Source organism: Mauremys mutica, chromosome 3 (genome assembly GCF_020497125.1).
Source record: "Mauremys mutica isolate MM-2020 ecotype Southern chromosome 3, ASM2049712v1, whole genome shotgun sequence".
NCBI lineage: Eukaryota > Metazoa > Chordata > Testudines > Geoemydidae > Mauremys > Mauremys mutica.
Window position 1 is genome coordinate 190,508,112 of NC_059074.1, and position 14,811 is coordinate 190,522,922.

Genomic DNA, 14,811 nt, shown 5'->3' on the forward strand with positions numbered 1-14,811 from the left:
GATGACTTTCTGGCAAATGTTTGAGTAAAAAAACACCCAGCTCTTCTGACAGACAGGAGGCCTTAGGATATGCACGGGATCAGATTAGATGCTCTAATGGTCCCTTCTGGCCATAAAGTCTACTGTGGCAAGTTAGGTGTAGCAAGGCTCTGAATCCTTCCAGCAAGGAAGGCTGCACTCAGACCCCAGAAGGGAAGAAAAACAAGCACAAGGGACTTACTGAGGGAAGGAATAGCCAGACCCTGTGCTACCTAGAAGGATTTGCTTTGCCCAAGCCTGTGTCTCCAAGGCTAAAAAGGACTGAGACTGCTGAGAAGAAGGTACTTTGCCACACTACTAATTTATGAAAACCTGACTGTGGCCTGGGGAGCAGCCTCTGACGTTTTACTGTATAGCAGGCTTGATCCCCAGAATGAAGAGTCATTGAGTGGAGTGATTCAAGGGAAGCAGCTCAAACATCCAATGTGGCTGGCCAGGAGCAGGACATCAACACTGTAGGGGAGGGGTGGCTGTGGCAGTGACATCACAAGGGCCTTTTGCAGGACCTCAGCCTATTGGACAAAGGAAGTGGGAACGCAATGATCTCACAGAGAGACCCTGACATCTGCAAAGGGATAAAAAAACCCAAAGCTGAGCTGGGTCAGCTGGCTTGCGCTCGCAGTGCTTGGGCATCTGGCTCCAGCTTGAACCCAAATGTCTATACAGCAATTTTTTGCCCAGCAGCCTGAGCCCCGCAAGCCCAAGTCAGCTGACCTCAGTCAGTTGTGCAGCATGACTTTTATCCTCCTGTAGATGTACACTTAGAGCTCTACCTGTGGTAATGTGGTTCTGACAGCCCCCCCAAACTGTGTCTTAAAGCCACAAACTGGCCCAAAAACGGTACACATAGCATAGCTTTCCATCAGTAACAAAGGCATTCATACATTATAATTATGTATGTTAAGTGTCTTTCAAGCATACCAAAGTACTTTCAAAATATTATTCACTTCTCTTATAGAAATGTATTTCTGGAAAGTTATGGATATTAAGAGAGTCCATTTTGTCTGATGAGTTCATGGTGACAGAAAATTTTCAGTGGGCCTCTGAAATGAACTTAGGAAATCTTCAAGTGTACCCATCTGTGCAGGCAAACAGATGTGCTTCAAAATACCAACTTTGGTACACACAAACTGATGTGCTTGCAAATACTGTGTGTGTATTTTGGAGGCTTCCTGAAAGGTGGCCCTACTAGTATCCTCACAAATATAAAAACGCAAGCACCAAATGTAATAGAATTGTGAAATGCTGCCTTTCCTATTTATGACAAAAAATTTGTGATAAAATATAAAAAATGGGGGGCATATTATAAAAATAAGGATCTCAGTCTAATCCAATTTATTAAAATGGGTGTTTTGGCCCTGACTGCCTCTAACTCCTATCACTTATTGATGCCTTAGCTATATTTTCTGGAAACAGCACATCTTATCTGTCTGACAGGAAGTGCAGTCTTTGATATACTGTAGGATATACTTCCTTTGCCTTGCCTTCTCTGTCTTCTTTTTCTTATCTCTCTCCATCCTTACTGCCTTTCTCCTTCCCTTTCTCCATTTAAAATTCTCCTTCCTTCCTCTTCTCTCTCTTTCTCTAAACACGCCCAGCATTAGCTATTAGCTTAACTAGTTGACAGTAAAAAAGATGACAGTTGTTTACCACCTAGTCCTCTCCTCACACACAGATACTCTCACTCACACATACTAGCCACTCCCAACTCAAACCACTCACAAACACCAGCTACTTGTACTTTCCAACATACACACCAGTCATTCACACACAGCTTCATGTCACACCGAGTCTGCATCCAGAGGCTCCTACTACGGATTCTTCTTGACGTAACAAAGCAATGAACCTGTCCATGATATATATTTGTTATAGAGTAAATGTAATGTTAAGAATGAATTACTGAATTACATAAATCCCACATCTTGAAAAGAAGGCTTAGCTGGTTACAGAGTGACATCAAATGCCAAGATAATAAACATACCAAGCATGATCACTTAGGCAAGCGCAAAAGGTAGCCAGTCTTTAAGGGTGGGAACCTTACTGGAGATAAAATGCACACAATGCTGAATACAAACTTGAATGAATTTCGTGACAGATCCCTGGGAATACCACTTTCTTTTTTCTTTGTTGTGGACAGTGGGGGAGTTTCTGCTATAGTAAAGCCAGGCACACGAAAGAAATTTAAATGCTACAATGGAACTAGGGGAAGGAGAACCAAAGGGGATGTGGTGAGTGACCTAAAGGGTCAGAGAGAAGAGACAGAGAAAGCACTTTCTGTAATGTTAATTTTCTACGTCTAATCCAAGATGTGCCTACACAGTGTAAAACTAGAGAAATTACGCATAATGTTTATATTGTTTTAATTTGATAGTTTCTCTCTCTTCTTAACATATCTTGTTCTGTGATATGGCTGCCAATAGTCTGGATCAACAGGTGGTAGTCAGTCCACACACAAGATTTTTACATCCAGTGCATTCTTTGTTTCCTAGCTTGCCGGAAGGCTTTCTGCAGCTGCTCTTCTACCTTGCCTTTCTGGCTGACATGCCATCTTTCTTCCAGGCCACTGCAGAGCTCTGGAATAACATGCAGCAAAGAAGGATAAAGATGATTGCAGCCCCAAAAAGCTTTAGGGAAAAAAAGGCTAAAAACACACCTCTTGAGTGTCCTCTCTTGGCAAATTTTAGCAGCAGGTGCATTCTGCCCATTTGCCCAAAACCATGCCCCTCCACATTCTGGCTTGGAACTGCCCCCAGCTATGGCCAAGCAGTGACTGGCAGAATTCTAGACCAGAGAACTGGGTTTTACTTCAGCAGCCACCCTGGAAAACGAGGACATGCAGAACAGCTTTCAAGTACAACTGGGTATCCAAAAACAGGAGCCTCCAGGAGTTCCTGGCCTCAGCTTGGGGGTCACAAGATAACATGCTGGAGAGAAAAGACAATAAAATCTCTCGTGACACCCTTTTTATCACAATGGAACGCTCTTCATCTCATCAGTCATTACCTGAATAAATACAGCTTTGCCGTCTCCATACTCTCCCCAACAAAGAATCTTTCCTCCCTTCCAAAAAACACCCCCACAACTTCTCAAAAGAGCTTACCCTCCCCAGCAAACACATTTTCTGTCCCTTTCCCTATCACAAGGAACCTCTTCTCTGCCACTAAGGGGAGGAAAAGTCTCATCTTTCATTTCCATTCCCTCTCAGGCAGGAAGTTTCCCAAAGAGCATTAGCTGGGATCAGACCAGCAGGATCAATCCACTGTGACAGGGTCCCTTTCACTTCAGATAACAACAAGAGGGAGTTACTTGGTGTCCCACATAAGAAACAAATTGGAAATCACTTTGCTGGAACTCCATCTTCAAAAGATATAGCAAGGTTCCCTATTTTCCTCCAAGTCAACCCCGCAGAGTTGAATCTGTCTTTCCACAAGCTGTTGTGAAGCTGGTAGAAACAAAGTGTGCTTCTCCTGATTCTATTCCCAAGCTACCCAAATACTGCTTCAGGTTCTATGAGATGAACCCTGATTTCTGCCGTGTCTGGTTGTCTCACACCACAGCTGATCATTCTAGGTGCCCAGATCTGCTTTCACACATTAATGTGTCCCTTCACAACCCCTTGGTTAGAGGGGAAAAAGACTATTAAATGATCATTTCAGCTGGGCAGCATTCAGATCAGTATCACAATCCTCTTGTACGTCTAGAGAACTAATCAAGTGGCTGACTGAGAGGGAGACAAAGGTTGTTTCCTCAAAGCTGCCCCCCTTGGTATGCAGGAACCTTGCAAGGGGGCTTATCTCTGTTAATGCAGCCAAAGACATGGCTCAATATTTTAACAGCTTAGGGGCCAATTTAGGGGCATCTAACCTTCGACCTTGTCCCATAGGGGCCTAAGACAAGGCAGAATGTCCTGCAAACTATTAATCATCCCTACCAGGCCACATGCCCAGATCCCAAAGTCAAGAAAAGGAAAAAGGGTCTTACTCTAGGTACTTCATAGTCCACAGAAGCTGAGAAGATCCAAGACCTATAATGAATTATTTTGTCAAATACCACAAATACAATATGGATTCTCTCCACTCAAGGCTATCAGCTGTAGATTTCAGATAACTATCTGGCACCCACTGAAATTGAGAACTCAGATCCTCATATTCCAGACCAATCAGAGATTCCGCTGTAGGCCATTTGCACTTCCAATTTAAAACTCTAATCTTCAGAAAGCATCATGATTGTCACTCAGGACTAGGATCTGGGCCCAATGTTCCAGAAAACCTCAGTAGCAGTACACATGACCTGACAGCATTTAGTTACCTTGGTCTGGTGGAAAATGAAGATACAGCTCTCCTCCCCAGAAACTGCTGCCTCTTAGGAGCCATAATTAATACGGAAGACACACAGATAATTCGCTCCTCCCTCAGCCCCCCCCAGTTGAACTCCTCCATCTCAAGGCCCCAATTCATCCTTTTGAGTCCAGGGAGTCAGCAGCTATCCAGTTGTACATGGCCTGGATGGAGGCCCATCATACTGTGAAGACCTGATGGGATGGGCCAAGTTCCCTTCTCAGTGTCTCCTTGAATATATGTTAGCGTCCCACCTCACTCCTCAAGAGAGGAAAACTTGGAACATCTAATTTCTTCCCTTCAAGCAATGAAAGGTTCTATCGTTTGGTGACAGGAAAGCAGAGTTTTCTCACCATGAAGAGATTCCCCACTGCAGGACAATTGGAGTCCTCAGTTAACCAGAGATGTGCAACTTCCACAAATAAGGGTTCTTCACAGTAGGTCCAAGGATTATGGTCTTCACAGGAATGAAAACCCCACTTCAACATCCTGGAACTTAGGGTCATCAGGTTGATTCTCAAGTTCCTGGAGATCCTCCTTTCAGCCATGTCTCAATCAGGTTAGACAGAATAGCTGAAGTGGCCTACCTGAATGATCAAGGAAGGCTTCTGAGTATTCCCCTCTAAAGAGAGCCCCTATTACACAGGGAAAAGAAAGACTGGGATCTCTCAAAGTCCTACAAGTATCTGGCCATCTGAATGATCAAGGTTACTGGTTGAGCTGCAAGGAAATCTATCCAAGGAAATAGTCCCTCTATTAGGAAAACTTGTCTGTTTCCAGCCTCCCTCGATTAACTTCTTGCTGGGAGAAGAAAGGGTTCTTGAACTTTGGATAGGGATAGGTAGTTTACCCTCCTCATCTTTTCCCATGATGTAGTTCTGGAGAAAATATGCAGGACTCAGTGGCACCCAATTCCCCTAGACTCAAAGTAGCCAAGATTAATCTTCTTCATAGAGTTCCTTAAGCTGTACCGGAGACAGGCTTTGCCAACCAGAAAAATAAGATATCCTATAACAGGGCCAACCCTCAACCATGATCCCATCGCCCTCCATTTCACGAATTGCCTCATTGACGCTCTCTTACCTCAAAGCCAGGAATGTCTAATCAGTCCTTGTCATCTTTCTCCATTGCTGAAAGAGGAGTCTTTCTTCACTTACTATCTTTTTCCTTTTGGTGCAGATATCATCAACTCTTGGCTTTGAGATTCACTACCCCTTCCATTCTACATTACTTTCAGGATGGGTCTGATAAAGGGTTCTCTGCATGCACCTTAGTGTCCAGGCTTCAGGGATTCCATAGGAGATCTCCCAGTGGGATCCAACTTCACATCAGTGTTTTTTAAAGCAGTCTCTTACCTGAGCCTGGTAAGACTCTTGTTCCCTCTTGGAACCTAAACTTGGTGCTAGATGCCATAAATTCATCCTCAACATTTCCTCTCTCTCAGTTATAGAAAGTGGTCTTTCTAGTGGCCATCCCTTAGGTAGGAGAGCTGAGGAAATTGCAGATATTGCTCATGATCCCCCATATAAAATTTTAGTTTCTTCCCAAGGTGGCCTCAGGTCTCCCTTCTTAACTAGGAGATCTTACTCCCCAACTTTGGGTCTTGAGACTGGAGCTGAAGTCATCCAGTGGCATTTCCTGGATATCCACCAAACATTTATGCTCTGCTTTTCCTGAACATTTCTGCAAGTCTAGATCCCTGTTTGTGCAGTATGAAGGACCTCATAAATCGGAAAAGGTATCTAAACACCTTTTGCCAGTGAATCAGAGCCTAAACCCAGCACTCCTACTCCCTTGCAGGCCTCCCCTATTCATCAATGTTTTAAGTTCATTCTACCCAAACAAAGGCTATGTGCTAAGTAGAATATAGAGGCCATCGGTAGACATCCTCTGCCAGGCTGTAATTAACTTCTCAAGTCATCACTGGCAGGATTATCATGCAACAGTTGCAGTGTCTTCAGTCAGCAAGTTTTTAGAGGGATTTTTCCCCATTAGCCCTAGGGAGTAGATCCACTCACTTTAATGAGCTCTGACTGGCTGATCTCCTTTCTAACTCGTTCTCCCAGATTCTCCACTTCCATCACCTTACCCTGGCCCACTTTAGCTTCTCCATAGTTACTCTTTCCCTTCCTGGGTATGACCACTGCAAGTCATCCATTAGCCCAGATTAGTGACAGGAAGGTCACTGAAAAACAATTTTGTCTCACCTTTTGAGACAAATTATTGTGTTTTATGATGTGGCGACACCAGTTTGGTTATCTACCTAGGGTACCTCAGCTGCAACTGGACTCTTGCTAAGTGACTAGATAACTATTGTAGTATATATAGGCTAACCATCTGCACACCAGGACAACAAAAATCCTGCTCCCAGGACTAGCTACCATCTGATCAGCTGAGAACTGAGGAGGACAGAAACATTTGCTCACAGTAATATTGCCATATTAACAATTAGTGAGGTAAGAGAAATAGGGTTTAACTTATACACTACCAAATTCACTCCACATACAATGGTGTATCATGCCTTTTTGTTCTCTCACAGTACCAGATGCTTTAAATACCCAATGGAAACAAGGTTCAGATTAACAGGAAAATATTTCAAAGATGATATGATTTGGTATTGACATATACACTAAAAAACCCCACATAGTGCAGTCCAACCAGATGTTGAGTGGCTAAAGGATTTCTACAGTAGTACTTCCTCCGTTACTACAACCAGTGGAGCTGCACCAATGATAATGACAATTGTAGAAAATTTTAAGAAAAATGCTAGGCCTTACATTACTGTAATTATGCCAAGTTGCACCTACCTAGTTTGACACTTGCTGAGTGTAAGACCACCAGTTTTATTACACAGTTTCTTTTGTTTTAATCTGATTCTCTGTAGAGAGATTTAATAAATCCTTGAAGGGAAGACAGCATTACATCTTCACATGAGAGGCAGTCAGGGAGAAAACAGTACCTATTCCAGGAGCACTTGGCTAAGGCGACCCCCTAGGAATTGCCACTAGCTTCAGTCAGTAGGGGACACAAGGAAATGTGGTAAAGAGGAAAGAACAGGGGAAAATGTAGTGGCAGGATTAGATGACCAAAGGCTACATTTGGTGTAAAGATATAGGATCCCCACTGTGAACCTCAAAAAATAAACTAAAACCAAAAAGATGAGAAAAATTTGTTTTGATTTGCTTTTTGGGGTGTGGAGAAACAGTAAGGAAGAGAGACGGGGGGACTTATGACCAGATTTTTTTTTTATTATTATTTTAAAGAAACAGCAGCTCAGAGCCAAGCAAAGAGATAAATTCCAATTTTAAGATGCTTAGCAAGACCAGGATTGTATCAATGAATCAATAGAATTATAAGGAAAATGGGCACTGAAAGCTGGGCAGGGGATAAGCAACAGAGAATGGTGGCCCCTCAGGAGGGGTTAACCAAACACAGTTGGTACCATTAGATAGTCCACTTCCATAAGACTGACAGCAATGCAAATGTGGGGGACCTGAGCAGGAGGTAGACAATCTAGAGAAGACTATGTTAGAGGAAAGCAACGATGAATGCAGTGTCCATAATTAATGGAGGAAAAGCCAGGGACAATATGACTAGTTAGGATAATTGGAACCTGAAGTGGGAGAAACATCAGCTGGAGCAAGAAAAAAGACTGCAGCTGGAGAGAAACTGGCAGAGAGAGAAGGTCCACCAGCACAAGGAAAAGCCTCATGCTAAGTGTGAGAGTAAATGTTAGCGTGAAATGGACATCAAGGATTTGGGGGCGGGGTTAACGTTAGGCTTCTATTTTTTTAGAATCTTGCCTAAGAATCTAGATAACCAGTGTCTGAACAGTTCAGTTCAATGGAGACAGAAACCGCATATTCAGTTCCATATCCAATGGAGATTACAAACTATTCCTAAAATATAGAGATGGGGACATTTTTCGTTTTTTTCAGAAGTCCTTAAGAAAGGGGCATATAATAGGAAGTCAACAATGGATAAGATGAGGTTTATAACTTCCTTTCTGAACTGTAATGTACTGACAATGTAAACCTGGATATCGCGGATTATGGAAAAGTTAAGACTACCAGAGAAACCTGAACTGATATTTTGAGGTTCATAGAAAGAAATTTTGGGGAGCTCAAAAGAGTGATGAGAATTATGATGAATTTGCAAATTAAACAGGAAAATAACTAAAGAAATGGATAAACAGGAACAGGGTTTCCATTAGCAAGAAAGAGTTGGAACTAACAGGCATGAAATAATTTTATCAACATTGTTATTTAGACTTGTGAGCATGATTGGATATTGCCACCCCAAAATGTTGCACAAGCTGGTAAGATAGCTAATCACTATGAAAACAGCCATGTGAAAACAGAGAAGAAAACCTAAGAAGGAATAGCAGCAAAGAGTCCTGTGGCACCTTATAAACTAACAGACGTTTTGGAGCATGAGCTTTTGTGAGTGAATACCCACTTCGTCGGATGGAATAGGCACAAAGCCTGAACCTGGCAGAGGAAGCCATTTTGATCATCCACAAGGAGCGCATTGGGAAGGGATGTTAACATCTGCCAAAAGGATGACTGCCCCATTAGCCACCAGAGGTCATTTACACCTCAGTCAGGGCAGCTTTCACCTATGAACAATAAAATAAACTGCATCAAGCATCCGCTTGATGAGGAAAGTCAGAGGCCATATTCAACAGAAAAGAATGACACATATGCTATTAAATTCACTCCATAAACAATCTGTATATTTATTGCTTGTCCCCTCTAACAGGACCAGGTGCTCTAAATAACCAATGGAAATGGGGGGGGAGGGAAGAGGAGAGATAATAGATTATATTAATGGGTAAATTGTTTCAAAGATAGCATTATTTAAAAAATTATGTACATGCTGTTAAAGCCCCAACTGGTGGAAACCAGTCAGCTGCTTGGTGGGCAAAGCACATCTACACTAGCACTCCCCCCGTTACTATCACAACTAGAGTTGCACAAGTAGTAGTGCAACAGGGAAAAATTTTAAGAAAAATGGTAGTGCTGATAAGGCCTTTCTTTACAATAACTTTTCTAAGATGTGCCTACCTATCTTAACTCTTGCCAACTATAAGACTAGAAATGTTATGCATAATTTTTTGTTTTTATCTGATTGTCTCTATATATTTTTAATACATCTTGTTTTTAACTCGATCATTTGGGTCTTAGATTGTTTAGAGGTAAACTACAATATGGTTTAGGAAGGAAGAAAGCCTTATGATCACTTGTGAGAGACAGTTGAGTACCTATCTTGGAGCACCTGCCTGAGGAAATCCCTTAATGTGCCAATATCTATAGTGTATAGGGGACTGAAGGTTATACTCCCTCCTCATGGGGCAATGCATCAGAGTTAAGTGAAGGTTCTCTGCTCCCAAAAGGATCCATCAGGGATGCAAGTAATTCCCCACTGTGACACTGTGCCAGGCTGTCCCTGCATGAGAGTGGGCAAAAGGGCCAACAGAGTGGGAGTGTGCACTTTGTTCTTCTCATTCTTAAGTGATCTTTATACATCCAAAAACTTTTACAAAAGCCCAACCCCAAAATGTTAATACTGAAAAATATCTATCTTGCATAAAATACTTACAAAAACTAAACATGAATAAATATTCTTACACTGCATATGTTGTGCCATAACCCAGTTGTGGAGCAGCCTGTAGTTTTCTACAGACCCCTTTACCATTTCTACCAACAAGTCGTAAGCAGCAGCCCTTGAAGAATGTGACTTGCATTTTGGCTGTCGTCTATCTTTTAGACTTGGCAGCAAAAACAGAAGATTGAAGATGTCTCTTAGAAACTCCTGTAAAACAATTCAATCAGTAGGTATATCAGTTTGTACAAATATTAAAAACACTGTTATATAATTGTATATAGTTTCAACTTTCTAGGAGGCTTCCTCCATCAGATAAAAACAATTTTAATGTCCTGTAGATAAATTTTGGACTGCAGACTTTGACAGTGTCTCCTTTACACCATTCTCTGTATATTATATAACATACCAAAAAGCAGTCTTCAAGTAATTTGAAAAGAAGCATTGTAAATGTGTTACATTACCATGATGGAAAGATAAATATGTCCACCAAAAAAAGTTATGACAAATTGTCTGTAGCTCTAGCACAGCACTACTATTTGGCATAAGAAACCAGAAAAAAAAAATGAAGACTACCAAACATCCATAATCAAGTTACATTCAGTTTTAACTAAAACTTAAAGATTACTCATGTTATGTAATATTGCCAGTCTAAAACATTACTATTCCTACAAATCATATTAACATAATAGGTCACGTATATTATACCAAAAACAACTGTTATCATAACACTATGAAATTAATACACTTCACAGTTCTGTACAATTATTTTCTTTTTCTTTGTAAATATACTGAACTATAAAGAAAGAAAGAAATACTGATGTTACACATGAAATACTCATACTACACAAGTGATGATCAACAGAATTTCTGATATAAAAAGATTGGGTAAAATCCAAGTCAATGACTAAACTTCCATTGACTTTAGTGAGACAGGATTTCACCCAGGGTATTTTAATTTACACTGACAAAACTTTCCAGGCACACCTTTTAAAAGGTCAGTTTCACCCATTACTATTTATCCATAAAAGTCATGTATTATCAGTCTGTGTTTTAATGTTCACATACTAAAATTGATTTTAAGTGTTCCATTGCTATGGATTCAGGGTTTTTTTTAATTATGATTTTAATGACAAATGCTGTATATTAAATAATGCTCCATGAACAAAGTGAATCCATGTTACATGGACTAAAAAGAGAGCAAACAATGGCTGTTCCAAGTCATGCTGATATTGGGCAACAGATACACAGGTTGTAATTTGTTACCCACATTTGCTACACCAGAAAAATATGACAAGAAATTCGGGCGGGGGTGGGGGGACGGGAAGAGGAGGTCTAGACTTATCCCTCTCCTGTTTTAGTCACATTAATTCAACAACATTAAAATGTAAAAAAAGACGTATTACAAGCCCTAGGAATCACATCCTTCTAATAAGAGGACCACCTTTTTCAAAAAATTACACCACTTTTCTAAATATGTAGTAGGGAGTAATAAGTAGAAGGAAAGGTTGTGTGCAGAAGGTTTAAGTAGCAAGGGAGGAGTGGAGGCTTTTTTGCAAATAGCAAGAGACAGGTTGAGAGTGCTTATTAATGGGAAGGGGGAGAGAGTAGAGCTAAAAGGGCTGACAGCTGGTATGAGACAGGCTGAGTGTGCTTATCACAGGATAGTTTGAACAGTTGGCTAACGTGTTAAAAATACACTTCGTAAACCACAAATGATTGCAGTCAGGAATAAATATTTAGGTAGTGTCTGCACTAGCCTTTACAAATGTGTTACCTGCCTGGCAGTTAATTAGCTTCAGGTAAAAAAATAAATAAATCTCGTGTAGATATACAGTTAGGAAGGTGAGAGAAGTAAACACTGTACTGCATTGAGCCCTAGTCTACACTACAAAGTTATGTCAACGTAAGTCACCTTGTGTCAATCTATTTGTGCATATGTCTATACTCAAATGTGTCTCCCACTGATGTAAGCGCCCAGTTACAGCAATGCAATAATATCATCCCCCCAAAGGGCTTTGAGCCATGGTCAACCTACTGTGATCAATGCAACCCAAGCGTAGACACTGCGACATATGTCGACCCCAATAGTTCCCCAGCAGTTGTCCCGCAATGCCAAACACTGACCGCTCTGGTCACAATAGTGAACTCCACCACCGAGGCATCACAGAGACCTGAAGCCACCCTGCTGCTTTAAAACTCCTGTGTATTTTTGAAATGCCTTTTCCTGAATGTCCAGCTTAGCAAGCACACCTAGTGCTCTTCCTTGCTGTATTGCAACTGCCCAACCAGACCTGTGGAGAGAAGAGGCTGTGCAGGCACAGCTATGGACCAGTCTTAGAAACGTGGACATCTATGAAAGATTGCACATAGGATGCAGGTAAAGGGGTATGACAAGGATCAGGAGCACTGCTGAGTGAAAGTGAAGGCACTGCAGCAGGCATACTACACATGGCCACAGAGGCCAACAGTTCACCTGGTGATGAGGCACAAACTGCCACTTGTACAGAGAGCTGCATGCCATACTTGTCAGAGATCCCATCAGTACCCCGCAGACGACCCTGGATACCTCAATGTAGGGGAAGATGGAGTCCCCTCCAGCTATGCCATGAGCCCAGATCTTTTTGAGACTCCACCACAGTCTAGCCAGCCCAGCACGGACAAACCCAATCCAGGAAAAGAAGTCTCGGTGTGTGCATGCATTCTTCCTTAACATTTTTAAATGTGAAGATGGCAGACAGCTCAACACAAGGCTATCAGGACACAGGTACCTATTGTTAATTGTTTTACTTCTACAAAAGGAGGTAGAGGTACAACAAACAGAGGAAGAGTTGTTATTAGGTTTTCATTTCCCTGTAGGGTTAAGGAGGCGACCAAGTGCAGTAGTCTGCTTATGTACATAGTATATTCCTTGTATCTTCCTGGGAGATCTTGATGAAACTTTCATTGGGGTAACTCTGCAATCCTTTCTCTATGGTTTCTAGGGATGGCTGCCTTATTTCTTCCTCTCAGGTAGGACACTTTCCAACGCCACTTCATGATGACTTCAGCAGGCACCACTGCATTAAAGAGACTAGCAGCATAAGGGTCTGGGCAGCTCAGGATGCCAGCTGCTTTCTGTGCATTTGTGACCCTCAAGAGTGAAATATCAACTAAAATCACCACTGTCTGCAGAAAATAGTGCCAGTAATCAGTGCCATTACCTGTACTTGTATCCATGGAAACAGATGCCAACATTTTATTGTTTTACACACTGAACAGTTCCCTTATTTCCCCCAGCCCTCACCCAGGCAGGCCATCTTCACCATGGCTGTGGCTGGAGAGCAGTGTTGAGCAGAAGTGCTCCAAAGCTTACGTGTCAATAAGCATATCTTAATTAAAACTTTTATATGTAAAAGGGAAGGTAGCTTTGTGTAAGCTCAAAAGCTTGACTCTCTCACCAGCAGAAGTTTGCCCAATAAAAGATATTATCTCACCCACTTTGTCTCTCTAACAGTTGGTGTATGTTTGGCTGAAATGGACACAAATGTTTTCCTCCATTCTAATTTTAAAGCGCTGTTCTGTTAAGTTTTATAAGTTTGCACTGTATTGGTTTTTAATTGCACATTATTTTTGCACTTTTTTGGTACACAATCCATTTTTATTTTTGGAAATAAATTCATCTTTATCACTTCGTAATATCAACCGCAGAACACCTAGCACTACCCAGAACACAGAACCACAGAACACATAGATTCAGTGACAAACAGTGTAATAATTATAAAAATACAGTAAGCACCACATAATTGATAGGTTCATTAAAAGACCTGATACTCAGAAATGTACACCAAGCACTACACAATTCCTAACTCCCTCCCCCCCAAATTTCCAAGCCAGGTAGAGCAATGTCCAATTACTGTGTCTAACCATTAAAGTGGTCTTTCGAGGCCTCCCTCATCCGCACAGCTCTGCACTGAACTCTTCTAATGGCCCTTTTGTCTGGTTGTTCAAAGTCAGCAGACACCACTCCACCCCGGCGGCAACTTTTGCCCCTTTGCCTCACAGATATTATGCAGAACACAGCAGGCAGCTATAACCATTGGGATATTCTTTTCACTGAGATCTGACCTAGTGAGTAAAAACTGACAGCATCCCTTCAATTTACTGAAAGCACACTCAACTGTCATTCTGCACCTGTTGAGCCAATAGTTGAATCTTTCCTTGGAGCTGTCAAGGTTGCCATGTATGGCTTCATGAGCCCCAGGGACCATGGGGTAGGTTGGGTCCTCCAGGACCACTACTGACATTTCAATGTAGCCAATGGTAATCCCGGGTTGCGAAAAAAACTTCCGTGCTTTCAGCTTCTTGAACAGTCCTGTGTTTGTAAAGATGTCAGCATCGTGCACCTTCTCTGATTAGCCCACACTGATATCAGTGAATCATCCCCAGTGAGCCACCAATGTTACATAACCATTGGAAAAATAGCCCTTTCTGTTGATGTACTCTGTGGCGAGGTGGGCTAAGGTGAAAATAGGGATGTGTGTGCCTTGTATCATCCCACTGCAGTTCAGGAACCCCACAGCTGCAAATCCATCCACAACAATCAGCACATTACCTAGAGCAGTGGTTCTCAACCTGTGACCCAATCAACACACAGCTGCGGCCCATGTGACATCATCAGGGCCACACAGGTAGTATATATATTGTGTGGATGCGGTTCCCATAACACACAGAGAGCTGCATATGAGGCTCACAATAGTAAATAGGTTGAGAACCACTGGCGTAGATGCTTCCCACATCAATGGAAGGGGTTTTTCTGTCAGTGCAGGTAATTCATGTCTCCAAGAGGCAG

At 41.9% G+C, this 14,811-nt stretch overlaps 1 protein-coding gene across 1 annotated transcript in view; it reads right to left on the reverse strand.

The window, feature by feature from the left end:
• The window catches only part of USP34 (ubiquitin specific peptidase 34), a 307,644-nt gene that overhangs the window by 85,872 nt on the left and 206,961 nt on the right, over nucleotides 1-14,811 (reverse strand). The window contains exon 42 of the mRNA XM_045009712.1: nucleotides 10,007-10,190. Within this exon, the coding sequence (XP_044865647.1) occupies nucleotides 10,007-10,190 (184 nt within the window). The remainder of the gene's footprint in view (nucleotides 1-10,006; nucleotides 10,191-14,811) is intronic.